General features: G+C 46.5%; 1 protein-coding gene across 3 annotated transcripts in view; it reads right to left on the bottom strand.

The window, feature by feature from the left end:
* The window catches only part of SLC4A4 (solute carrier family 4 member 4), a 113,944-nt gene that overhangs the window by 31,647 nt on the left and 56,236 nt on the right, over window positions 1–26,061 (bottom strand). For 2 of the 3 annotated variants that reach the window (XM_083861776.1, XM_083861777.1), the window contains exons 4-7: window positions 18,295–18,430; window positions 14,560–14,720; window positions 11,928–12,107; window positions 4,943–5,019 (exon numbers count right to left, since the gene is read on the bottom strand). In XM_083861776.1, coding sequence (XP_083717902.1) covers window positions 4,943–5,019; window positions 11,928–12,107; window positions 14,560–14,720; window positions 18,295–18,430 — 554 coding nt within the window. The remainder of the gene's footprint in view (window positions 1–4,942; window positions 5,020–11,927; window positions 12,108–14,559; window positions 14,721–18,294; window positions 18,431–26,061) is intronic. The other variant, XM_083861775.1, reaches the window with a different exon arrangement.

Genomic DNA, 26,061 nt, shown 5'->3' with positions numbered 1-26,061 from the left:
TTACCCCTGCATGTTTTAATCAGGATTACCACCAAAAGAAATAGTAAATAAGCATCAAGGATCACTGTGGAGGAAAGTTTGGAAAAGTGCTACCAGTTCTTCAACACACAGTGTCTGGGAGCATGGTGGTGGTAAAAAAAATAATGGGAAGGCAGCAAATCCACAACAAACATTTAATGCATGTCACCAGGTTGGTCGTGTGGCTGAACAAGGATCATTCAGCAACACCAGGGCTGGTGTAGACACCTGGCCCAAACCCAGATGATTCTCTGAGCCAAAACCGACCTGCAGTGTTTCCTGTGGCCACCCAGCTCCTGAGGCTGAAGGCTCCAACCACTTCCCCCTGCCTAGCACAGCAAACCACCGTCACTAATTTTGAAAAGCTGCCATTATAGAGGGTTTTTTAATCTCCAAACAAGTTTTGCAGCACCATTTGCCATTTTCTTAAATCATTTATCAGACAGGTAATGAGTGCAGTCAGCACTTAAAATCCATTCTGAACCATTCCCCCAAGAAGCTTTGGAAAGATCTGACTCCTCAGCAGCATCCAGGAACAAGGGACGGAGTTTCACTTTCCCCTGCTAAATTGAACATCATTCCAACCCAACCACTAATGTTATGTTAAAAGCCACAGGTCTCCAGCACTGTACTTGCAAAAAGGCACAGCAACCTCAAAATCTCAATTTCCTTAAATGTACTGTAGCACTTGGATCATCAAAAGCACTCTGGATTGATTGGAAAGGAAAGCAGCTCCTAAGTACACACTCCTAAGTAGCACTTAAGGAAGGTTAATTCCCCCTGGAACTTGAACGTGTTTCCGTCTCTCCGTTTTTCTGTATCTGCTCACACATAGGTTTAATATCACCTGACCACCTCCCCACAACTTATCCCATGAACACCTGCCTCCAGGGGTACCCTCCAGGCTGCTCCATCACTCAAGCATGCTTTAGAGGGCCACTGTGGATATGGGGAGAAACCAGGCAGGCAAAACTGCTCTCTGCATCAAGAAAAACAGCAAAAGTAAAGGAAATTCTCGTTAACTAAACTTTCCAGAAACTCTTTCTTTCCTCCTTTCCTCCAAAGGGTGGCATTGATTGCACTGGAAGACACCCATTTTCACTGGAGCTCCATGGAGTGAAAGTACATCACCTAGGCTGACAGATCTCAATTTGGGAATGCTTGCTTGCAACTGTGGAGATGAGAAGGTGTTCCAACAGGAAAAGTAGGCAATCACTCCCACAATCAATCACAGGACTGCATTCCCAAGAATGGGATCCATCCAGCGCCTCCCCATCCATCAGTCCCCAGGAGAGGCAGGAGGGTTTCTCTAAACAAGGCCAATTTCTTTTTTAACTTCAGTGCTGGCTTTGGCACAGATCCCCTGTTGACATGGAAACACTGGGTTGAATACACAGTGTCCACACCACAACAAATAAGAAGGGTTTTGTGCCTCCCTCTGACTGACCGCATTCATTCAGAGCCAGGCTCGTCCCACATCCAAGCCCTCTGGAAGCAGAGATAACACCAGGTCAGGAAACTCCCCTTATATCAACATACATTCCCTTTCTATATGCTGTTGCATCAGCTCAGGAATAGCAGGTCCCTGGGAAAACAGATTTCATTCCACGTCCACTTTATTTTACATGTTGAGCACTGAAGGAGTCCTGGTGGTGTGGCCACTCAGAGCTGCCAAGGACATTCTAACAGAGCACAGCCAAAGGACTTCTTGCAGGAGGAGGGACTGGAGTGGGAACAGCAGTAGTAACTTCCCCAGCTTCCTATGGTCTGCTGGCACTACAGCACCAGAGGGGCTGATAAAGCATCTACCTGACTCTTTTCAGTCACTTTCCTTCACACATAAACTGAAAAAAATAGTTTTAAATGTTTCTAAAATATTAAAATGTTGTTGCCCCACCCCTGGAAGTGTCCAAGAGCAGGTTGGAGCAACCTGGTCTAATGGAAGGTGGCCCTGCCCATGGCAGGGGGTGGAACAGAGTGATATTTAAGATCTGAATCCATTCCAAGATTCTGAGATTCTGTGAATATGGTGCTAGTGAAAAAATTGATCCAACAACTTGATGTTCAGGAGCTGGAAGAATTCTCCAGCCATGAGAGGTCCTGGTTTTACAGACATAGCTCCAGCACCACTGATGTATCTGGCAACAGAGAGCTGGGAGCCCAGGAGAGGTCAGGAATTCTAGATACTCATTTATTAATTGCTACACAGAAAAGAAGAATAAACTGTCCCAAAATGCCACTGCTTATCTCTCCAGCTGCAAAAGTCCAGGGCATTAACTGCAGCCAACATCTCTTAAAATACAACAAATGAAGGCAAATCCCTTCTCTGCACTGTTACCTCAGGAGCTGTGCTCTGCCAAAACAAACTCAACAAAAGGGAATACACCTTCTCTTCCCTAATTATCTTTATGAAGTGCAAAACAAGCCCAAAGCAAAAAACACGACAAAAGAGCAAACCCCAAATCTGTGGGCCCTTACTGAAGCTGTTTCTCATCGGAGCGGTTTGAGTCCTACAGCTTCTGCAGGATACTGAGCTAGCCTCTGCAATCCCAATGGATCAAGCCAGCATTCCCGTGGCAGATAGAACTGGTCAATGCAAACTGCCTGATTCAGTAGCCATAAGTAACACCCCTGAGCCAGGCAGAGCTGTCTGAGTCCCTGGCAATAGGGATGAATCTGGGAGGATTCCCTGACAGATCAGATCTCTGCCATGCATGTGAAACCTGACCCTTACAACATCCAGAGGAAAGGATCAGGAATGCTACACATTAAAGGAGTATGCTGGCTATAAATTCCCTAGATTATTAGTTGCAACCATTCCAAATAGCATTAAAGGTTGCAGAACTGAATATTAAGGATGTAGGAAGACAGGAAAATCACTGAAGGTACAAAGAAGTTTGGTCAAAGCCTTTTTTCCTCTAAAACATGGGCATGTGATCCTCTATCTGTGTAAAATCAGGGATTGATTAAGGATGCTGGAAAGCAGCATGCAACTGCTATAAACTGACCTCACCCATCGCAGTTCTTACATGCACACAAATAAATAAAAATTGGGATATTCTGTGTCTCCAGCAGAGTCCCCCTGCCTGTATGGCCTCACTAAACCATCTACCTTCCAGATGGGATGCTCAAATAACAACAGCCAGTCTCCCTGCTGCCAAGGCAAGTGAACCTGTTCCCTTTGCAGCTCATTTTGTAGTAACACGATGGATTATTGCCATGCCTCCTGTATGGCACACTGAGTCCTGCTCAAGGAAGTTGCCAGGCACCACCACAATGCCACAAACTCAATCAAGGCAGGACTTTGAGTCAATCAGCTATAAAAACTGAGCTCTAAGGTGATGTCTCAAGGCGCAGAGGACAAGGCTCACTTGTGAAAGTTCATCAGCAGGACATAGGCTAATTAACTGAGAGGATTTTTGGAACTCTACACTTAGCAAGAAACAGTTCTCACTACCAAGAGCCAGGCATTATGTACACTGGAAGTTAAGAACTTGGGAGCATGCTCCCAGCTGCATCTATAAACAGATTTCCCTATTAGTGCTACCAAAACATCTATTTTTATACCCAATCCTCCACAAAAGTCAATTATCTGAATTTCCAGAGGCACAGGAGGGGCAGTGGGGACTGTCTGCACCACTGAGAGCTGTGAAGTTGCTGCAAGGCTCAGCCCCAGCTTTGGGCTGGTCTAGCATTAAAACCCCAATTACAAAGGGATTGAAAATATAACACAGCAGTTTGTCCAATGACAAAAAGCTACTTAACAATTCTCCTTCTTCCCCAGGTGTGGCTGTGTGTATTAAAGGAAACAGGTATTTTGGAAACACAATCAATACAGATGATACTACAACATACTACAACACTGCATGACTCTGAGGTCAGTGCAAAACACACTGTTCCCCTTCTCCTTCCATTGAAGCGTATTTCTTTAGGCAAATATCTATTTCTTTTTTAAATATTTAATTAGTCTGAACTCATTTTTCTACCTCGATTATGTTGCTGCATCCCTTTCAGGATGCACTTATAGAAGACTGTGACTAGCCATTGTTGAAGGACAGGAGTCATCACCAACTGGCCAGCAATGCTGTGCTACTCAAATAATTTTCCTAAGTGGCTCTCATTTGCATTCAGAATCACCATGGGACTAGGGAATGCTGAAAGACACAGACAAAAAAAAGGGATTCTCCAAAAGAAACAGCCAGGCTTTGAGAATAACCCACTTTTTGAACCCAGACAAAGGTTTTTTGAAACTTGCACAGAGACCTCATTCAGCCACCAGTTTTCTAAGAGTTGGAATAAACTTACTCTTACCCCTCAGAACCAGCAGCCTTCGGAGAGGACGGAAACACACACAAAGACAGCCCATATGCCATACCACAAACATTACCCTAGTCTAAGAAAGACACCAAGTCCATGGAGATTTGTCACTGGACTCCAATTTCAACTCAATTACTGACTGCATTTTGGATCTGCTCTACCACATTACCTGTCAGCACAGCCACCTTCTTGCTGGGACATGCAGGGGGAGGTGGCACCGTTGTTCCACCAGCAGCAGGGACACATTCCCCTACGTGCTTCCTGCTCTACCCCATGGTTCCTGTGAACACTCAGCCCAGGGTGTTCCTCTGCAGACCCTTGTAACCCCTCAGCAGGAAGAGCACCCAAAATCCATCACTCCCTGGGTATTTTCATTCCTTACTCATGGGGATCACCAAGATGCCTTTTGTGTGGTGTCAGTTGCTTCAGACCTTTTAAGAGATTAACCTGCTGTTTCCAAGGGTTGGTACTTGAAGAGTGGAAGAACCAGTCATAGGACTAAAAATACTCACTCCTTTTTCAGGGCTAAGGTACAGAGGAGCCCTTTCCCCAGTGTCCAGCTCCTCTCCAAACACATCCCCTAGAGAAGGCCGGACGTGGAGCTTACCTGGTCCTTCTCAGGCTTGTCTGAGATGTCGTTGAGGCTGGTGGAAGTCAGGTTTCGGTGAGCCATGGATGGGCTGCCTGTAACAACAATGTCACCAGTTAAAGCACCTGCTTGGATCCAGTCAGAACACAGAGGCTCAGGCTACAGCAACACCTTTCCTTGGGAGACTGATGTGGGGAATTTCCAGACCCTGACAAGCTGCTTCCTGTCACTTGATGTGGCACAGGGGGGATTTAAGATGCTAATGTTTTGTTACCTCTGACCCATAGCAGTCCAGTGACTCCCAGGACAGCAAGAGTCCAAGGACTTTCGATAATGCCTGCCTGTGGGAGACAAGCAAAGCAGGAACACACTGCTGGCCAGGTAATCCAGGACACACCACAAACCCATCCCTCCACGGGACTGGGACCTTCCAGGGTGCAAAGCCCTGGCCTCAGCTCTCCTGTGTGGCTGGTATCTGCCCGCCTCAGCATCCCAGACACTGCACACAGCGCAGGCAGAGAGGGAGGGTGGCAGCTCCTGATCCTATGAGACAGCCCCTAATAAACGCCTCCCTCGCTCTAAGTAAGCTCACTAACTAAGCTCATGAACCTTAAGCGTCTCACTGATTAAAACAATGTGTGTGCCACACTGATGGGCCAAGAGCCGCCAATTCCTGACACACAGATTCTCCAGAGAGGTGAAGAAACTCTCCAGAGACACGGTAGAAAACAGCCCAAAACACTAACAAACAACAAACCAATAGTAAACAAAGACTCTTGGGATGGATACAGGATCAGAAATCACAGCAGTCAGTATGAACTGTTCTAAATTATTCTGAAATAATTTTTCCACCCGTTCTCATCATGTTTGCATGAACCTGAAACACAGCACCAGGAGCTTTTATCCCAGAGTTTCTGAACATGAACATCACTGGAAAGAGAGGAAATACTAAGAAAAAAAATGGCAAGGAGGTATCTCCCAACTGAGGCTGCATTTTGAGACAATATTTATTTGATATTATTAAAATAAATGTCCAAGTTCTCAGTGTTCATCAGCTCCCAGCACAAACGAGCTCAATAATAAATCAGCATCAGAAGCAAATAACCAAAGGAGTGGGAATAAAAACCTCTGGACTCCCCAGAATGGGGTTTTCTTTACAATATATGTGGGGATAGATTCAAAGTAGCTGTATCTGCTATGTGTTACTGCCACAATCCAGCAACATCAGCACAGCCAAAGCCAACAACAATTAGAAAATCATGCATTCCAAAGGGGGATCCCCAGCTTCAACTGCTCCTGCTGTTATTTAAGACCCCACTTAGCTGCTATTTTTTCCAAATGACATCATTTGTTTGCTTTGTTTATTAGATTCCAAGCTGACTGTTCCCTGGGATATAATGGCCCTTCTCCCAAGAGGAGGAGGCTTGTGCCTTTCTCTCCGCTTGCTGCCAGCCTCCTTCTCCTAGGAGGCTCAACATAGCCATACAAGCTCAGAGCAGCTCCAAACAAACCTTCTCCTAATGGGCTCCACACAGCCACACAAACTCACTGGAGCTCCAAAAAAACACATGGAGTACAAAGTTTTGTCTCCTGAGACCCCTCTGAAGACTTCTGGCACACGACACTCACCCTCATGGTGTCTGCTAACAAAGGATAATTTCCTGATCCAGGCCCAATTCCCATTCCTGTCTCTCTGGCAAAGGTGACTTGAGCCTGTCCATGGCTGTGCTCAGCCAAGGACTTGTGAGTGAAGTATGGCAGGCAGTCCAAAGCCCTCTGTGCTATTATCTCGTCCTATCAGCTCCATAGTCATCTGCCAAGGGGAATACCCTGGAATTCAGACTTCAGTTGCTTTCCATGGCTACCAAAGAACACCTCTGTACCACCAGTGCCATAAGCTGTGCCTTCCCAGAAGAAGTAGTGTGCTACTCTGGGATCAGCAAGGCTCTCAATGAGTCATGTCTGAGCCAGGGACTCAAACAGGAGCAGTGCGAGAGACCTGTCCAAGTCACTCCAGAGAGATCAAGCTGGCAGGCTATTTGTGAGGATAATTTATATGAAAATTAAAATATTTAAACCCCTTTAATAGCCAAAGGATAGATACTTCAAGAGACAAAAAAAGAAAGTGCCAGCAGCCAGTTTAGATTCCCCTTGGAAGGGGACTAGGGCCTGACTTAACTGCCTCATCCCAGATGAAGGAAAAAAAGAAAACAGAATGAAACAGAGCAATGAAAGGGACAGTGGGGATAATATGAAGAGCCAGAGCAGCACCATTCCCCACAGAACACATCTGTGCTCTCCCCACTGTTAATGCAGCAGCAAGCATTAGGAGCCTGGCCAGTGGGACTTCCCACTTTCTCTTCCTCTCCTGGCCCCAGCCTGCCCGCCCTGAGCCCGGCCCGGCACTTACTGAGCCATCCCACGCTGGGGCTGCGCTGCACTCCCAGTTCATCATCCAAGGTGCGGGTGGCCAGGCAGGGCACGGAGCTCTCGAGAGGGCTGCGTGCTTGTGCCAGGCAAGCAGGAGACAGGAGCAGCAGCAAAGAGCAGGAAGAGAGCAAAGGGGAAAAGTTAAAAGAAAAGAAAATAAAATTATGCCAGAAAGAATGGCCCAAGCAGTGGTACAGGGAAGCCAGGCAGGAGAGAAGGTTTGAGATGCACAGTACGGTGACCAAAGCCCACTCATTTAGATCCTGACATCTCTGCAGCTCCACCTCGCAGCGTTCACTTGGCAGGGCTGGACACAGCTTTCCATCCCTGGTATCTGAAATTCAGGCATCTCTGAAGTAGATCTCAAGGAAGTGAGTGAGCGGCTGCAGTGCTGGTGGCACTGAACAGTTCCAGGCTGCAGTACCACCAGTAACAACAGGGTTTTGAAAATAAAGATCAGGTCATGTCCCAGGAGGCAACTTTGAGCATCCTGACCCCATCCACACATACTCAGGCACACCAATCCAGACTTGGAAATGCTCACCTTAGTCTGCAATGCTTCCAATGATGCCAATACATACACTGATAGGGGGTTTTCAAACTCATTTCTGAGTTGGAAACTCAGCTAGTTTTCCTCATTTCTGATTTCAGCTGGTCTCCTCTGTGCTGGTATTGTTCAGCTGATGCCACTGTTCAGCTACAAAGGCACTGAGGTCACAGTTCATGTGAAAAACACTGAACTGATTAATGCTGAACCAGAGGAGCCATGGCTGCCCCATCCCTGGAAGTGTCCAAGGGACAGGGCTTGGAGTAACCTTGGCTAGTGGAAGGTATCCCTTCCAGTGGCAGGGGGCTGCAACGAGATGGTCTTTCAGCTCCCTTCCAACCCAAACTCTTCTAGGATTCTACAACAGAATAAAACCTTTCTCCCCCTGCAGGCAGGTGCCCTCCTGTCTGTGCCTCAGCTGACACCTTGCCAACAGCCTGCTATTTCCACTCAACTGTTTCCAAACCATGCTGCCAGCACAGTGTGAACAAACAGTGCTCAGGAGGTGTTTAGGCAGCACCCACGCAGTAATGGGACTGTGCCATTATTTATAGTGGTTAAACACACACACTAAAACACATCACAGTTTTCTACAGGCTCTGCCAGCTTGAGTTTAGTAGCATTTGATCATTTCTCACTTGCTAAAGGCTCCCACAGGTGTTAAATTATGCTAAACACTGGTAGGCACAAAGCTCTAAAAGAAAAATCTCAAAATGGATAGCAAATGTCATCACAGAAAGCTGGTAAATACTGATCAGTCCTTGGGCACCTGCAGCAGGGATAGGCACCCCAGATCCCATGTTATACCTTGGCAAACCCCAAGGTGTGCCAGCTGGAGAGCTGCTAGCCCAGGTGTTACGTACTGCTCCAGGGGTGCAGGACAAAGGCTGTGCCAGGAAGGGATATGAAGAACTCTTCAAAAGCAACTCAACAAAACCAGACACACACAAAAACCTGTAAAAAAAACATCAAAAACCCCTGCAGGAGTCCCATCAACACATAACATGGAAATATCCTTGCTGAACACTTCATACAGCTCAACCTTCTACCAATGGAAGCAAGGAAAAGGGCTGTGTCTTCACAAGGTAACGTGGAGGGATCACTTAGTCTAGCTTTGTATGCCCAAAGTTTTGGCAATCATCTTTTTCCTACTGAACAGACAGCAAAGGAGTGTGGTGATTTATCCTCCTCTATCCATGGCACACAAGAAACTAGCCTATTTTGCCCAATTCTTTTCCCAGAGAAAAGGGATTCCTGACAATACATCCTGCCACAGCACGACCCACGTCAACATCTATGATGCAGCGAAGATGAGCAGGTGTCAGAGCTCACCTTGGCCATGTCTCTGTCCATCTGATCACTACCTTACCTTCAAACAGAGCACTGTCATGAAAGATGGAGGCTGAGGATGACCTGCTCCCAGGGACCACAGAGCCACCCCTGTGGAGGGTTGGGAAAGGACAGAGATGCTCCAGGATCAGTTATGGCAGGGAGATGGGCAGTACATTATTCTTTCTTAGGTTTCTCAATTTCTAGAGGCATCTGGGATAACTGCATGGGGCTCATTCATCTCAGAAGTTGAAAATAACATTTTGGAGACTTCGGTTATTTAAGCACTCTGAACCAAGTGAGATAGGGGCACCTCAGGATTTTTTTTGAGCCATGGCCCAGGGTAAATTTCCAAATCCCACATCTAGCAAAGAGATGTCACCCCTGGAAGTGTTCTAGGGCAGGTTGGCCAGCTTGCAGAAGGTGTCCCTGCTGAGCCAGTCAAGCAGGGGGTGGCTACACCAACCTATAAAGCTGCTGTGCAGAGGGCAGGCAGATGCTCAGACCTGGTGGCAGCATCAATATTGGATGGAAGTTTCACTGACACTGAAATGAAAGCAAACACCTATCCGGAAAAAAACTCTAGGGAAATTTAGGAGTGCCTGGGGCTGGTGGCACAGTCATCATGGTGATTAGCTACGCTAAGAGACAGCTGCATTCCTGTTGGCCTCATAAAATTTTTATCTGTCTAAAGGACACACGAGACTCGTTGAATCCAAGGTATAACCTGATCAAACACATTCTGTAGTTACTTTTTCATTAAAGTGTAAATAATAAATAACAGTAAAGACTATTCATAAGGTATTTCCCCCATATGTCAGTCTCGCCCTCTTAAAGTCTCAATGCACTTGTACTGTCATGGAACAGAATGTGTTATACATCCTCAGAGCACATAAATATCCCAGGTGGGAGAACAGAGACAGAACAACTTAAAATGAGTGAGTGATGGCAAGACCAGGAAAGAATTCCTGGAGAATCAGTCCAACTGAGCAGGACCTGCACAGCCCATTCAAACAAGAACAAGAAATGAATGAAATTGAACACACTTAAAATCCAAGTAAAGGCCCTTAGTCATAAAAAATGAGCAGGGGCTGAATGAGAATGTGAGGAATGCCCGTTGCCAGCATCACTCTTCCTGGGCTAAGCTCTACCTACATGCAGGAAAAGAGGTTTGCAGCCAAGAACTGAGGACATCCCCTACAAGAGGCAATTGAAACACCTGAGCACCAGTAGCTGCAGATATGTCTGTCTGGTGCTCAGCCTCCCACAACCATGGCCGCAGGCCAGGATTCCACTCCTCACAGCAAACCTGGCCATCAAAGGTCCAAAAAGGGTCGGAGTCACAAAGGTGGTAACAGGAAGCAGATGCCTTCCATCAAAACTGTGGGGAGCACACCATGGGAAGGCATCCAGAAGGCCAGGTCGGCTGGGGCTTGTAGCAATGTGGTCTGGCAGGAGTCCCTGCCCATGGCTCCTCCAGCTACAGGACTCATCTGGCCACACTGAGCCCCTTCCCTAAAGCTGTAATTTCCTCACAGTGCTCTCCCTGGAGTCCAGTCCCCCTTGGCTCCATTGGACTCCTGCAGGGATAGTCCGAGAACACTCCCTTGGCTCAGGTTACTGCACCTCGCATTACTCGCCCCATCACCACCCTATCAAGGCACTTGGATACGACAACAGGCATCATCCAGAGCAAGAAACAGTCTCCCCATGCACACACACTCCTGCTGCAAAATCAAAGGATGATACAAGGCAGGAAATATTAAGGAAGTGTGAGAATAGGTTACGAAGGAATGTTATGGTGAGTTTTAGAAGCCAAACACAGCAAGCTAAGAGGCCTTTGGTGGAGCAAGAAGAAAAGAATTTCTTCACCTGCTTTTATTTCTGGGTATTTTTAAATGGCTACTTTTATCCCAATTTCCAGACTGCCACAGGAGGCAGTTGAGAGAACTCCAAGGCATGACAAGAGGCTTAAAACTCCTCATTTTTTTTTATTACTATGAGCAAGAATACCCCAAATCTCCACCCAGGGGTAAGCACTGAGTCAGTGCTCAGGCCTCCATAGCTGTCTGCATATACATACACACACACATATACATTTAGGGACACCATTACCAACATGGCACTACCTATTACACCATTTTTAGAGAGAAGAGGAGACATATTCACAACACAAACCACAAAACTATTTTAAGATGAGTAAAGCAAGATGGAAATCAGCTTTACCCCACTGGACAATGATTGCATGACAATAAAATGCAAGCTAGATGTTACTGCCGGTCATTTTTGATTCACAGTGCCACTGGCATTGTCTGTTACAGACAGGGAACGTGCATGGAAGCTTCATCTCTGCCCAAATGTTTCAGGTCGTCAGTGCCTGAAAAGGTTCAGGTGCCACCCAAGTTTTTTGCGAATTTCTCTTTCCTATTGTTGCTCCTAAACATCTCCTAGACACCAGCTGCAAGAGCACCTCCCACCTTCCTGCCTGCCCCTCGAGTCCCTGTCAGTCCAGTGAAGATGTGGTTAGAGCGCCATGGCACGGCTGAAGCAGCCTGTGGAGCCCCCGCTGATGTGCCATCAGCATGGTCTCGCTGCTCCCACGGGGGTTAGGAAAGCAGTGTCAGGGCCACGCAGTTAGTTCTGGGCGGGTGGGTTGCTGTGACAGAGAAGGCTATAGCCAGGTAGCCTCTGCATTACCATTATCGGGGTTGGAAAACATCCTACTTGCACTGGAGACGGTCTTTCCAATGTCAGCCAGCGAGCGCAGGTTGGATTTCTTGGTCTGGTGCCGGTGCTTCCTGAGCAGTGTGTAGGTGACCTTGTCCTTCAGTTCGGATTTCAACAGCCCCGTCTCGATCTGATCGTCAACGATCATCTCTGTGGCAGGCACAGGAAGGGGGAGGGAGGGGAGAACAAAATTAACCACAGAGCTCAAAACTGATTCCAAGGAGGGCAGAGAGAGAGGGGTTGGAGGCATTTTCACCCTGCTTTTTTGAAGGCTTTCTTACCATCTCAAAGTCAAGTTTTATTTGTATGAAAATCTCTTTTAGACATCCTTCTTGCAACAGAACATAAGCATTTCCATCCAGCATGAGCCACTAACACACACCTGTTGCACTGAGATTCCCTTCTGCTATCTCCTGCATGCCACGGAGTCTTTTTCAAAGACCAGGGTAAGTTGGTTCTTAGCTCAGAAATGGAATCCCCTCTGAGCCTGGACTTTCATGAAGATGCTATAACTCCACCACAAGTTCCATGATGCTCCCAAAAAGCACACAGAAAAACTTCTATCAGATTCAACAAGGCTGAGTTCACCTTGCAGGTCCCCAGTAAAACCTAATCTAAAGATAGGAAGTAGTCCTGGAGATGAGCCACTAATTAAATCATTCACTTGCAGGACTGAAGTGACGGCAACTACAAACAGCAGAACTTGCTCCAGTTACCACAGGATGTATTATATGGCTTTACTTTTCATCGAGTCACCAGGAGAAAAGGTGTCCTCAATGCCTGCTCACTTCCCATCAATTCCCTCCTTTCTCCTCCCCTGTCCCAGAGGAAAAAGGCAAAAAGTTGGCCAGACTTATGAAGAATGTCCCCTGAGCAGTAAATCTTGCATGAAGTTGGTCCCTTGATGACTTGAGTTCATGCACTGTCCCCTGAAGGCAAGTGGCAGCTCATATTTGTCTGCTGGTAACTTTTATTTGTGCTAATAATAAAAGTTGTGGCAAGGGGGAGGCAGGACACGCATCACATTTGCTAACTCAGTGAATCAGAAAGTCATCCTCTATGTGCTGCCCAAGAATTAATGCCTCTTCAAATCCCTAAGGAAGAGCCTAGTTCTTCCTCTCAAATTAAGACAAGGGAGAGTATACACACGTAGGTACCCTTACACAACATGTTTGGCAAAAACCTGACCTTTGTTAAGTGTTATTTTAATACAAGCTTTTCTTGCTCATGGTTTTGGTTAGTGATTTTTGGAGTATTTCCTTCAGAACCTTCATTCAAGTTTATCCTTCTCTATCTGGCACTTCCCTTTCCTGTTGCTGATAAAAAACAAAAAACAAAGAGAGTTTTTCTTGGGAGTTTTCCTTTCCTGTGTGTCACTACCAGATATAAGCCAACTGATCATGATTAAATCATCCTGGAAATCCAGTCCTGGATATCCCTACCTGTCTGATTAAGGGTCTGGACCAGCAAAAACACCCTGCTCATGACAGTGTCACAGTGTCACAGCAACAGCAGCCACCGATGGATAATTTAATCTCCGAGGAATTAGATTTAATTTGGGTGTTGAAGAAGGAGATTGAAGGTGACATCTCGAAGGGACTTCAAAAGAAAATTTAATGTTTGAGGGTTTAAGGTTTCAGACCATGAACATCAGCTTCTGAAGCAGGTTCACCTTCAGCAGAAAACTTGAGAGGTTCTTGGGGGTTTTATTTTGTTAAAACTTTGCAAAGCTGTGCATTTGGATACACAGACACAAAAGCAAAGGAAGATAAATGTCACCATAAGCACTTGCAAAACTAAGTTCAAAACTTTGTATTTAACACCAGAAGCATCTGTAACTCCAAATCTTACAATCCAGTGTATGGGAGAGTTCCAAGCCAGGATAATTTTGACCTTACTTCCTGAGATGATCATTCAAAACACTGAGTTTTGGGAAAGGAAGTATTTAATTTTGCTCTTTTAGATCTCTTAATGTAATGGCTCTTAAACTCAGCATTTTGGTTGGCTGTCCCTCCACTGAATGGCTCACTTGGAAAATTCATTTTCTCTAAGTTCTCACACGCCACGGACAACATGATCTGGCTCCCAGCATGTCACTGAGCACCATCCTGGGCCACAGATAATTTGACTGTACAAATTCTGCAGAACAGAGCACCAGCTGCTGCTGGGGGTGCTCTCTCCTCTCCCTTGACGAGGGTGGGGGGGTATCCCATCCTAAACACAGCCCCACCTGCCTTCACTGGGCAGCTGAACACCTCACCCAAGAGCAGTTCCTGGCCCGCATTGTTCTGCAGAAACGGTACCTGATGGGTATCTCTGCCCCCAGAGATGTGGCCCTTTCACATGTCACCTTTTCCATAGTGAACATAAATTAAATTGATGTCTTTTACTCTTCTTCCTGCACTGAGAAGGACTCTTTTCATCTACCTGTCATCCTTTTCCAGGTGCTTTCTAGTTTTCCCCTCTTATTCCTTGTTCTTTTTTTCCCCTCTTTTATTGGAGAAGTAATGCTTTTTTATTAAAACCATCCATAAAACCATACCAGGGTTAAAAAAATTTCTGAGGAAGGGGTGAGGGAAAGAGTCAAGACAGGTGCACTTACCCACCACCTGTGGGAGGGAAGAGGCCTCCATATCCAGCATGATGGAGCCCTTCTCTATGCACGTCCTCAGCTCGAACAGGCTGTGCAAAGACAAGGTGGCCACATGCGGTTTGCTCCATCGCTCCCCACCTTGTTCTACCTTCTCCTCAAACTTGATCCACCTACAACAGGGCAGAGCAATGAGATGCGGTTAAGGCTGTTGCCTCCTTGCAGGGAAATAAATCAGCATTTAAGGAAATAAGGTGACTTGTCCTTCGCTATCTTGGCACTTCTTGTTTAATGGCTGGACTCTATTGTCTTAGAGGGCTGTTCCAAACTGAACGATTCTGTGATTCCAATTCAGGTGATAAAATATGGAATCAGCCACTGCCAAGATGCAGGCAGCATGGAATACTGCTGTCCCACACCCACAGGCTGACGAAGGGGGGAAAGAGAGGAGCCTATCCCAACCACGTCTGAAAGTGCTCTTAAAGAACATGCGAGCCACCAAAGGAGAAGGCACAAATTAAGGAGCTCATTCTTTCCCTCCAGCTGCTGTTTAATGATTTAACCAAGCAGGTCTGAAAAATCCAGAAAACTTATCTCTAATGGAAGGTGAGAGCAAAGGGTAAAATCCTGGTTGTGCAAAACACTCTTTACACCCCTAAAACTACATCCCAACAGCAGGGAAGCAGGAGGCTCCACGTCCCTGGGCTGCAGCCCACCCCCACTTCCCTCTGCAGCCTTGACCCTGCCCTTGGCTTCTGGAGCAGGCAGAGATGGAGCACATGGCTCCTACACAGGGCTGGGGGATCTCACCTGGCCCACACCTTCTTCCTTACCACAGCATCCAGCAAGGGCTTTGGTGTAAAACTGGGGGTGCAGGAAAAGGTGGTTCAATATGCCCTAATGGCAAAGCAGAAATGCTTTTTAATCCCCTCTTTAGACACCATTTTAATATACGTGGAAAATGAAAACTCCAGTGAGTAATATAAAGGGATTATTAAGAAAAAAGCCCCCCACACATAAGGCAAGGAAGCTCATAAATCTGTTCAAAAGAATATTATTAACAGCAACCAAAATTATCTTTAATCTTGAAAAATCTATTACTCAAGGATTAATCAATTATGCTTCAAAACTTCAATAATCTCTTTTTGAGACTTTGGGGTTTTTTTAAGCTGAATTTTAACTCAAGCTAAAAAAACTGATTTTCATCTCCAATGAATAAGGGCCTTTTAGTTCACAAAAACTAAGTGTTAGCTAGGACACCTGAAGGACCTGGGTGGATGCAAATCTGTGCACTTCAGGGGCTTTGTGTGATGTGGGACAGAGTTACAGTTATCCTGTAACAGCAAGAAGGCTGCAAATTACCAGTGTTTGTTCTTCCAGGGAAAGTGATTACTCACAACTACCAATATTCGCTTTTTGTTTACTTTTCTCACTACAATCCACAATCCCAACACAATAAACCAAATATTAACTTGCAAACCTGGGTAAACAAATGCCTGCTCAATTCATGCAGTCAGGGAGTGGTGTGGGTTTGGAGAGACCTCAAAGATCAACTAGTCCTAAACTGCTGCCATGGGCAGGGGCACCTTCCACTAACCAGGCTGCACTAACATGGGAATGCCTGTCTTCCAGAGGTGGTCATAGGATACTGAGTGAAGCAGAAAAAGTAAAAGACCTGCAGCAGAGCTGGAGGCCCCCAGCCTGTTGTGAGCCTCGGTGAAGTATCTTTGTCCACCACAGTGTGGGGACTCTCACTCTTTAAGGCAGGGAGATGGCAGGAAGGTGATGGGATTACAGAGAAAAGGAATGAGGGGATGGTGGATATGGATTTTTTTAAACTTCTGTTATTATCTTTTTTGCTACATTTTTATTCTTCACTCTTTTACACCTGACAATATCAACACAGCTTTCACAGGGCTGTCGGGAGTGAGGTGCAGCAGACAGAAGAAATGTGTAGATGTCAGAATAGAGCAGGAGGGAGATGAGGAAGGTAATTTGATTGTTTGTTCCCTCAAATACGAGTGCAGCCTTTAACCCTGCACCAGGTGTGCAGACAGTGTTGCTCTCCCCAGCTGGGAGCTGTGCAGTTCTACACTGGGGCCAGAGTGAGCATCAACCCCACAAGGTCTCTTCTTGTCCGCTCCTCTCTCCTCTATCCACACAGCCCTGCACTTTTTCCTGTGTTCAGGACCTGCTCATGCAGCTTCCTAGTTGTTCTGCAGCAGCAGATGTAAAACAACCCCAAAACAGCTGGCAGATCCTGTGCCCACTGCCACACAGTGCCAGACAGCTCTGGATGCTCTGGGAGACGCTCAGGAGCTCTCAGGAGGTTCTGTGGTGCAAGATTAGGTAATTTCAGGAATGTACTGAAAAATCCTGAACAATCAGACAGTTTATAAGATCACTACCCACAAAGGCAGGAGGTTGGGCCAATTTGGAAATTAAAGGTCATCCAATCCAAACATTAATCCAGCAAAGCCAAGTTCACAACCAACCCACGTGCCTAAGCATCACATCTACTACACATTTGTTAAATCTCACAAGAGATGAGGACTCCACCACTACCTGGGGCAGAGAACCCTATGGGTGAAGAAATTTTTCCTAATATCCAACCTAAAAATCCCCTGGCACAACTTGAGGCTGTTTCCTCTCCTCCTGTGGTTTGCTGCTTGGGAGAAGAACCCTGGAGAGAACCCCATACACAGCTCAATGCAGCACTCCTACCAAAGATGTGTAAAAACGCCTAAATCAGCAAGTGCTGAATTCATGGTAAGAAGAAAGAAGAGCAATAAAGGGAGAAAAGGATGAGCAGCAAGTCAGAAGTTAAAGAGTAAAAGGTGAAAAGTCATTAAGTAAGTTCCCCAAGTAACTGAGAAGCAAAAATAAAGCAAGATAAGAGGTAAAGGGGTAGGTGGTAGGGTAGCTCATTAAATCACAGGTAAAGAAGATTAAGGTGACCAGACAGGGGCTAACTTTGAACACAGACTATGCCCTTAAGAGAGGGAGGTGGGGAAAGAGTTTAGCCCAGCCACTATAAAGGAGAAGGAAAACCCTCCAGGCTCAGTGAGGACAATTGGGAATAGGTCAGTGGTGTTCAGATATAAAAACTACATGTAACTTGTAGCAGCCAGACCCAAAAAAAATCCCAGCTTTTTTGTCATGGCTTTTTGACCAAAGTAACAGCAGCATCAAACAACCCAACCAAGGAACTCAAAGCAAGTAATCCCATCCAGCATTTAACATGCATCTTGAATAATTGCTTCACAAGAAAATACCTTTAAACTTTTTTTTCCTATTTAGAATGAATTCTATCAGTAACTCACTAGGACAGGGACAGCTAAAATTTCCCAGCCTGTGGTGTGAGGTGGGACCAGGCTCAAAAGCTACTTTGGGGCAACAGTACTGAAGCGTTTTTGACTCAGCCAGTAACTTCTGGCAATTCTGGCCAAGACATGTCTCTCTTTGCAAAGCACAACTAAGCGCATCCTTTTCTCTCCACAGGCAAACTATTGTAATCAATCTGGCACTCTATCGTTTTCCTAGTTCTTCTTTTGGAGTATTTAAACAAACCCTAAAATTCTCTCATTTATCAAAGAACAGTAATTTGAACTATACAGGCTCCTTTCTGTGGCTTCTCCATGTGGTCCTGCAGCACAGATACTACCCAATGGAATACTAAAACAGGAATCTCCCATGGGAGCGCTGCTGGCTGCCCTTCCCTTTCAGGGTGAAGGAAAACCAACCCACCTTGCAGTCTCCTTCCACTCCATCTCCTGTCCATCGACAGCCAGAAGTTCGTCCAGCTCGGTGAAGAGCTGCGGCGGCGCGGGGCTGTCATCTTCCTCTCCGAGGATGAAGCGGATGCGCTCGGCAGCGGGGGAGACTGCAGAGGTGAAAATACTGCGGTTAACGGCCTGCGAGATGACCAGGGACGTGCGGCTCCTCTCCTTGCCCTGTTCCCCAAGGCCATTCAGCTGTTTCTCCAGGCTGCCTTTGCCATCTGACATCCTTGTCACTGCGGACGCAGGGGCGTGAGCGAGGGTGCCTCTATCTCCCTCTCTCCCCTTCCTTGCCTCTCACTGAACTTCTTACAAGTTCAAGCTGGGAGTAAAGTTCAGGAAAATTTGTCTCTTCCTACAGACCTTAACTATGTTACAGCAATTTGCAGTCCTTGTAAAAATAAGCACTATGGAGCTCAGAACCAATGTGCTCTGTGGTGCTGCCTGAGGACCTGCCACTCTCTGAGCAGCTTGGATCCTTCACCCCTTTTTTATATGACCTAAAACCAGTTCCGGCCAAACCAATTGGGGGCTTGCTGGCACAGCATCCCAGTGCTGGCTTTTCCCTCCCTCCCTGCCAGCCAGGTTTGGGCTGCCATTGGCCTGCAAGGCAGGCTGGAACCTCCCCAGCCCACCACTGGAAAACACAGGAATACTTAACAGAAGGGTTGTCTCATCTATACATGAAGAATGCAACCCAATGCATTTAGTCAGGCACCAGTGCACTGAAAAAAAACAACTGGTCCCGGTTGGAAAAGACTGCCTGTTTAGGCAAAAGAACTACACTCAAGACACAGCACAAGCAAAGTCTGTTTGTGTTATAAGCTTGAGAAAAAGGACAGAAACCCTTTCCAGGTTAAGGATTCAAAATTCAAACCCGAGAACATCACTGTCCCCATCCCAAGGCCCGAGGGCATCTGCTAAAGGTAACTGGAGCCCACACCACCAGTCACCTTGCTGGAGGGCTCCTTGGGGTCTACAGCCTTTTTCTCAGCATATCACCTTAAAACAAAAGGGTGACCATGTGAAATTTTAAGACAGGCATCCCTTCTGCTGGATGTTTATCAGCATTAGAGATACACAGCAGACTATGAACTTTGAACAGTTCTGCTAAAAACTCCTTTCTTTTCAAAAGATCAGCTGGCTGTCTCTTGCAAAATAATTAATTACACCAGGTGTCCAACCACACTGATTTTTCCAGGGTAAACAGACTCAATTTGCAATGGGAAAAAAGAAACCGGTAAACAACATGCCCTTTACTCCTCTTTCTTTTCCTTAAATAAACTTTCATAGCTTTCTTCCTAAAGTACTCAGTTAGAGTGATGATGCTTTAGTAATACAGGTTTCTTTTTGACTGAAAGTATATTTGTAATCATAAATGTCCTTAGAATCTCCTGGGAGTCAAGGACCTTGCCCCGCTGCTACAGCAGCCTCCCCATCACAAGCCATTTAGCCTCCTGCAGGCTTCAGGAAAGCTGGAGAAGGACTTCTGACAAAGGCCTGGAGTGACAGGACAAGGGGGAATGGCTTCCCACTGACAAGAGGGCAGTGTTAGATGGGATTTCAAGAAGAAATTCTACCCAGAAGGCCCTGGCCCAGGCTTGCCCAGAGAAGCTGTGCATGCCCCATCCCTGGAATTGTCCAAGGCCAGGCTGAGTGGGGCTTGGAGCATTGAATTGGCTCTGGGCTGATGGAAGGTCTCCCTGTTCATGGCAGGGGGCTAGAACGAGATGCCAGGCTATCCATCCGTATCATGCATGTTCCACTGTCCTCTTCCTTTACCTGCACTAATGAATCTCAATAGATTTTTATATTCAAACAGAATTCTAATATCGCAGCTAGAAAACAAATAAAATACATGTCCATCTTATTGCTTCAAAAAGCAAGGTGGACCACAGAGATGGCTGCTGCTTGGAAAAGGCTGTAAGGGACTGCAGAGCTTCTTGAGCTGTTGAAGGCATCCACTGGAGCCAATGGGAAAAGTGTCTCTTGAGTCACTTTGAAGTGGTTTTACTATATGGAAGTGTTACCCTGATATTCCCACCCATAACATGATCATTCCACAGTATTTTGCACACTGGACCTGGGTGCCCATTGTCCGATCACCCCTTCTTTCTTGTCTCCCTCCTCTCCCTCTTGGTAATTTCCCATTATCCACATTTAGGGCCGATGATAAGGGTCACAATCCCATTAGGGCATTTGCTGGGTCACAGGTCCCTGATGCTCGCTTGACCACATGTTCTTTATTGCAATTTTGTGGGTTAATGGGCCGTTTATGGGTTGTTTATGTGCTCTCTTTAGCAAGGAGAACATATTTTCATCTTAATCTCCAGGTGAACACTGTGTGCTCAGCACGGGCAGCCAGCTGAGCACCGGGCTCAGGGACTGGAGAGTCATTAACCCAAAGGGTGACCCCTCAGCCCTCTGCCTGCCTGACCTTTGAGCACCACCTCGCCAGCCTGCCCCAGCCTTGGCCATCACCTTCACTTCCATCTCGGCTGTCCAGCTCAGGAGCTACTCAAACCTGTACTGCTGACACCAGGAGCGGCTCAGGCTCATCAATACTGCTTTCCTTGCTGTCTTATTCAACAGAACAACTTGATGGTCAACAGACATTTTCAGCAGAGAAAAGGCTAATCCACAAATTTACATGGGTGGGGTTGTATTTTCCCCCTTAATGGGAGAGGAATTAAGATATCAATTGCAGAGGGTTGCATGTTCCAACACGACACAGATACAGAGGCAATGCCATCCATGGCAGATGTCTCTCTCTTCCCCCTCTTCCTTTTCCTGTTCTATTCAGCTACATACAGTCCATGAGGCAGCTTATAAAATTGTAACTTGCACAAGAGCAAACACATCAGTAGTTTCTCCAAGTTCAGCTCAGGCCAATTCTGAGCACAATGTATACCCTCAGGTTCCCAAAGGCAAAAATCAATCTCCATCAAGAGAGAGGAATCTCAGGGAGTTCAGAAATAGGGAGAGACATGTTCTAGCACAACAACCTCAAATCAGGCATGGCTGAGCCTCCCAGCCCTGCTCTGGCAATGGCTTTGGTGGCAGCCCTCCCTCACTGCCTAGTGCGATGGCAGAGCCGGACATGGAAATGTTGGAGGACTTTGTGGCATCGGTCCCTATCTTAAAGTCACCTCCTGCCTCCGTGCCAAGGGACTGGCTGGTAGAAAACAGTTTCAGCCTGGCTCTCTGGGTGTATGATGCTGCCTCAGGATGGAAGACAGGGGTATCTGTGTTGATGCACAGGTCAAATAGCTTGTTCTCCACCCAGCTAACATGCTTTTCCTCCTGCTTTTTCAGCTGGCTGTTTTCAGGGACACTTCTGAAGACCCTGGGGACCTGCATCTCAGCCAACTGCTGTCATCCATCTGAGGCCAAAGGAACCACCAGAGATAAAGTTCTGTTACTTCTAAGTGTGTCAGCAGGTACAGAAATCCCTGAGGGACCTGGTGCAAATTCCTCCCCAGAGCCTGTGGAACCAGTATCAAGGAAAGCTGCTTGTCAAACATGCTTTCCAGGCAGGAAATAGGACATGATAAAAATTAAAACAGGACATAATCGTACTCCCATTGCTTTCTGTGGCTGCGTTCCCTCTCTCAAAGCTCAGGTCAAACCCATCCACGGTCAGAGCAGTGACACACTTGGGCAGACACCCGTAAACAGATTTTAACTTGCTTCCTTTCCAGTTCAGCTACATCCCTTCCAAAATTCTCCATTACCAAAACCAATTTTAACTGTGTGTCAGTGTCAACACAAGACACCAGCTAAAGGCAAGCAGGGAGGCTTTGACCGCCCACAGTCCTACCTGCTTCCTTTGAAGACAAACCTGAACAGAATCCCACATAAAACCAGGAGCTGCTGAAAACAATCCCTTGGGACACCTCTGTCGGTTCCTGTATGGCATCCAACACACTGGGCCAAGGCCACAGAGTAAGACACGGGATGCTCTCCTGCTCTACCAGCAATACTGTCCAGCACTTCTGGAGCACACAGACCCTCTGTGCTATTCCTGCAACTTCACAGGTAAGAACTGTTATTTCCTTTAGATAAGGGAGAACAATAACTTCAGGTAACACCAATTTCTGTGGAACAGCCCAGGTGAGAACTGATATCCTGATTCCTCAAGTGCACCACCAAGCACAACTATTCCCGAACAGCACCAAAGAAGGTAAGTGCACATGGACTTACACGTGACATCTGCTTTTGGAAAGACTGTACCGGGAACACTGCCCCGAGGTCACACATCAGCCCTTCCTGGGGTCCCACAGAACCCTGGGTGATCCCCTCCCCAGCTAATCACTCTAAGCAAGCGTGAGAATTTCTCTTTTGCTTGTTTTGCATCTCTGCTTGTGAACGATTACTTTTTGACCCCATGCTGGGGCGGGCTGGCTGTGAGGCAGATTAGACTTTCCACAGGCAGGACTTGGAATGAATGCTCCCCACACTACCTGGATCCCACAGCAGGCCATTTCTTGGGGTGCAGAGAATGCTATTCAAAGTGCTTGATCTATCTTGGAGCAAACTGACCCTATCCTTTGATAGTGCCCCTTCCCAGACATAATGAACAGCACTGACTGTCTCTGGAATAATCCATTTTTTGCTGGACTGTGGGACTGCATGATTGTACATGTTGTGCTGTAAGCTTTTCTGCAGCACATGGCATATATTAAGTGTTTGATCTGCAAAAAATCTTCAGTATTGGACAAATTCTTACTAATACTGTGTTCTCTCAAGTACCAGAAGAACGGTAGCATTTACAAAACACCTTGCTGGGCATTCCCAGCTCCCTTGGTCTTTGGCGCTGTGCCTACAGATACTTCATTAAAACATTCCTTGGAGATGCAGGGAGAGAAAAAGGACCCTTCTTCCAAAGATGTTTCACATTAACTCATCTATGGATGTAATGTGAACAATCAGTCTGGGAAACTTCTAAACAGACTCATCACTATCTCATGAAAATTTGGTGACCCTTATCCTAAAAGGCAGCTCCTATAAAAGAAGCCTGCCAATTCCAGCCACATGGCTATGATGGAGAGACCACCACATGCTATACCCCAAGTCCCATGATGAGCTTTTTCCAGCATTGCTCTACTCGAGGGAGACTCTGCCTTCAAAGATTGTTTGTCTCAGCTGCAGCCAAGACCAGTAATATCTACATAACCTGCCAGAAGCAGAGGCAGCTGCAAAATCCCAAGGAAATGGGAACAGATAGCCTCCCACAGACACATGTTTAGCCAGTTGAGCCAAACTAAGTATTTTATGTATTAACAATGTGAGGGTCTGCCTACTCATATCAATACCAGGCTCCCCTAACTCCAAGGGTGTGGAATTGGGCATAGGTGGACCATGCAATTCCCCTTAGGCATGCCACAGATAGATGCTAATCAACAGTGACTGGCTCCCTAACTGATGGAAAAACAGGAAATTTGTTTTTCTATACCACATTTTTAAAATTTTCTAGATGCTCCGAGTGCCATTCTTAATTGCATTAAAGGCAGCAATGCCTACGACACTTTCACGAACAAACTAGTCCATAGTGACAAATCATACTGGTTATGAACCCTGATATAAACTACACCACAAGCACTTAATTGCAAAATATGAGTAACAAAGGTATTTTTGGACTAGTCCTGGAGGTCAGCCATCTTACTTCCAGTTGTGTCAAACTGCTATGGCAGCACATTTTTAAGGAGCTACTCCCGGAGCAGTTGGCAGGAAGTCTTTAATAAAGAAAGATCAGCACCTAGAGAAAGCCTGGCTTTCTCCGGAGCTCTGGAACATTTCCTGCTGTCACACAGACACAGGATGCTGTCTGGCATCACACCTCCATTGGACCAGAGCAACAGTCAAGTCCCCAGTGAAACAGCAGCACAGTGGCTGCCACATAGAACTGAGTTCAAAAATCACTCCCTAATTCTCACCATTTTCCTTCTTTGGCTTTTCTTGGTTTCTCTTTTTAAAGCAGTGTGGCTTTCACAGTCTCCTTCCTGGAGAGACTAGTGCTGTCCACCTCTCTGGGACCCTGCTGGGTTCTGTTCTGCTACCTTAAACACTGTAAGCACACCGTGATCACACACAACTCCTCCCATACCTCCATGAATATCACTGCACCATGTGGCCACAAAGCAACAGCTCATCATAAGCACAAGACAAAACTCCTGCTCCTCTAGTGAACAACAACAACAAAAAATTCCTTTTCTTCTCCAACACTGAAATGTTGCTCCCCAAATACAGTTTTAAAGCTGGTTTGATGTGCTGCAGTCCCTGTAAGTACTGTAGATTCCTTGCATCAGCCACAAGCCCTCTTGCCAAACTATAACCCAGTCTACCACTGCTCATTTACCTCATTTAGGTAATATGGAGGGTACAGGGACATTTTTAAGGACACAGTTATAACTCTAGGCTCTTCTCTTGAGTTTAAGCTTCCACACAATGACAAGAGGAAATTTCCCTCTCTGCACTTCCCAACCAGCCCTCCGGCTGCAATAGCCAATTTTCTGCCCATTAAGCTCTTCTCACAAGCAGAGTTTCATCACTGTCTATTTGTCCCATTCAATCAATCTCTGCAGCAGCCCTGACTGTTTCAGCACTTCTTGAAGTCTCCTTCAGCAGGGGCTCGGCAGGACAGAACCCACCCCCAGAGGGAGGAAACTACACACATGTGGGTGAGGATTTTCCATATTTATTCCCACAGTTTCTGTGCATGCCGAGACCTTCATCCCATGTCTCTGGCTGCAGTAGAGCCCACCTCCATTGCCAGGCAGTTTTTCAAGGAGTACTGAATGTTTCTGGCATCCACACTTTCTGCTTTCAGTTCTTTTCATTCTGTCCCCCCTTTTTTTGATGTTGCCAAACACCTCATCCATTCCAGGCACAGAGGGAAACGTGCTATTACTCCTTACCATCCTTGCAGAGACCGACTGGTGCACAAGAGCTAAACACACATGTTGGGGGGTTCTGCAGGTTGTTACTTCTTCCTGATCACCTGCCCTGCTTCAAACTCCACACAGGAGAGGGAAGCCACAGTGTATATATGTATTTTATAGAATCCTAGACTGGTTTAGGTTGGAAGGGACATAAAGATCATCTTGTTCCGACCCCCTGCCACGGGAAAGGACACCTTCCACTATCCCAGGTTGCTCCAACCCCCCTCCAACCCGGCTTTGGACACTTCTAAGGATGAGGCAGCCACAGCTGCTCTGGGAAACCTGTGCCAGGGTCTCGACACCATCATAGGCAAGAATTTCTTCCTGATATCCCACATAACTCTGCCTTCTGTCAGTGGGAAGCCATTCCCCCTTGTCCAACACACACCTCCACACTAAAAGCACTACCACAGAATCACAGAACTGTAGGACACTGGGTTGGAGAGACCTCAAGGATCATCTGGTCCAACCAGCTCAGAGGCTGGAGCTCAGGAGGCCACTTCACCTTGATTGGCAGCAGGAGGAAGGTGCCAACCTCCTTTGAGATGCTTTGAAAAACGCTTGTCTATTTTTCCCCCACCTTCTGAAATGCTCTGTTCAGTGACAAACTGCCCTTTTGGCAGTTCACAGCCGCTTATCTAAAAAGCTGCAAAGCCAGCCTGAGAGTCCAGACAATGCTTCCATTGACTAGGAGAGCACCAGGATTTGGCTTGACAGGGTGGTTACAAAACCACTTGGTTTCATGTCTGGGTGCTGGTTTTCCTCACATCTCCCTGCTGCTGCAAAGTAAGCTC

Source organism: Zosterops lateralis (genome assembly GCF_965231275.1).
Source record: "Zosterops lateralis genome assembly, chromosome: 5".
NCBI lineage: Eukaryota > Metazoa > Chordata > Aves > Passeriformes > Zosteropidae > Zosterops > Zosterops lateralis.
The sequence above is the reverse complement of the archived record's forward strand: the minus strand, read 5'-3'. Positions and strand labels throughout refer to the sequence as shown.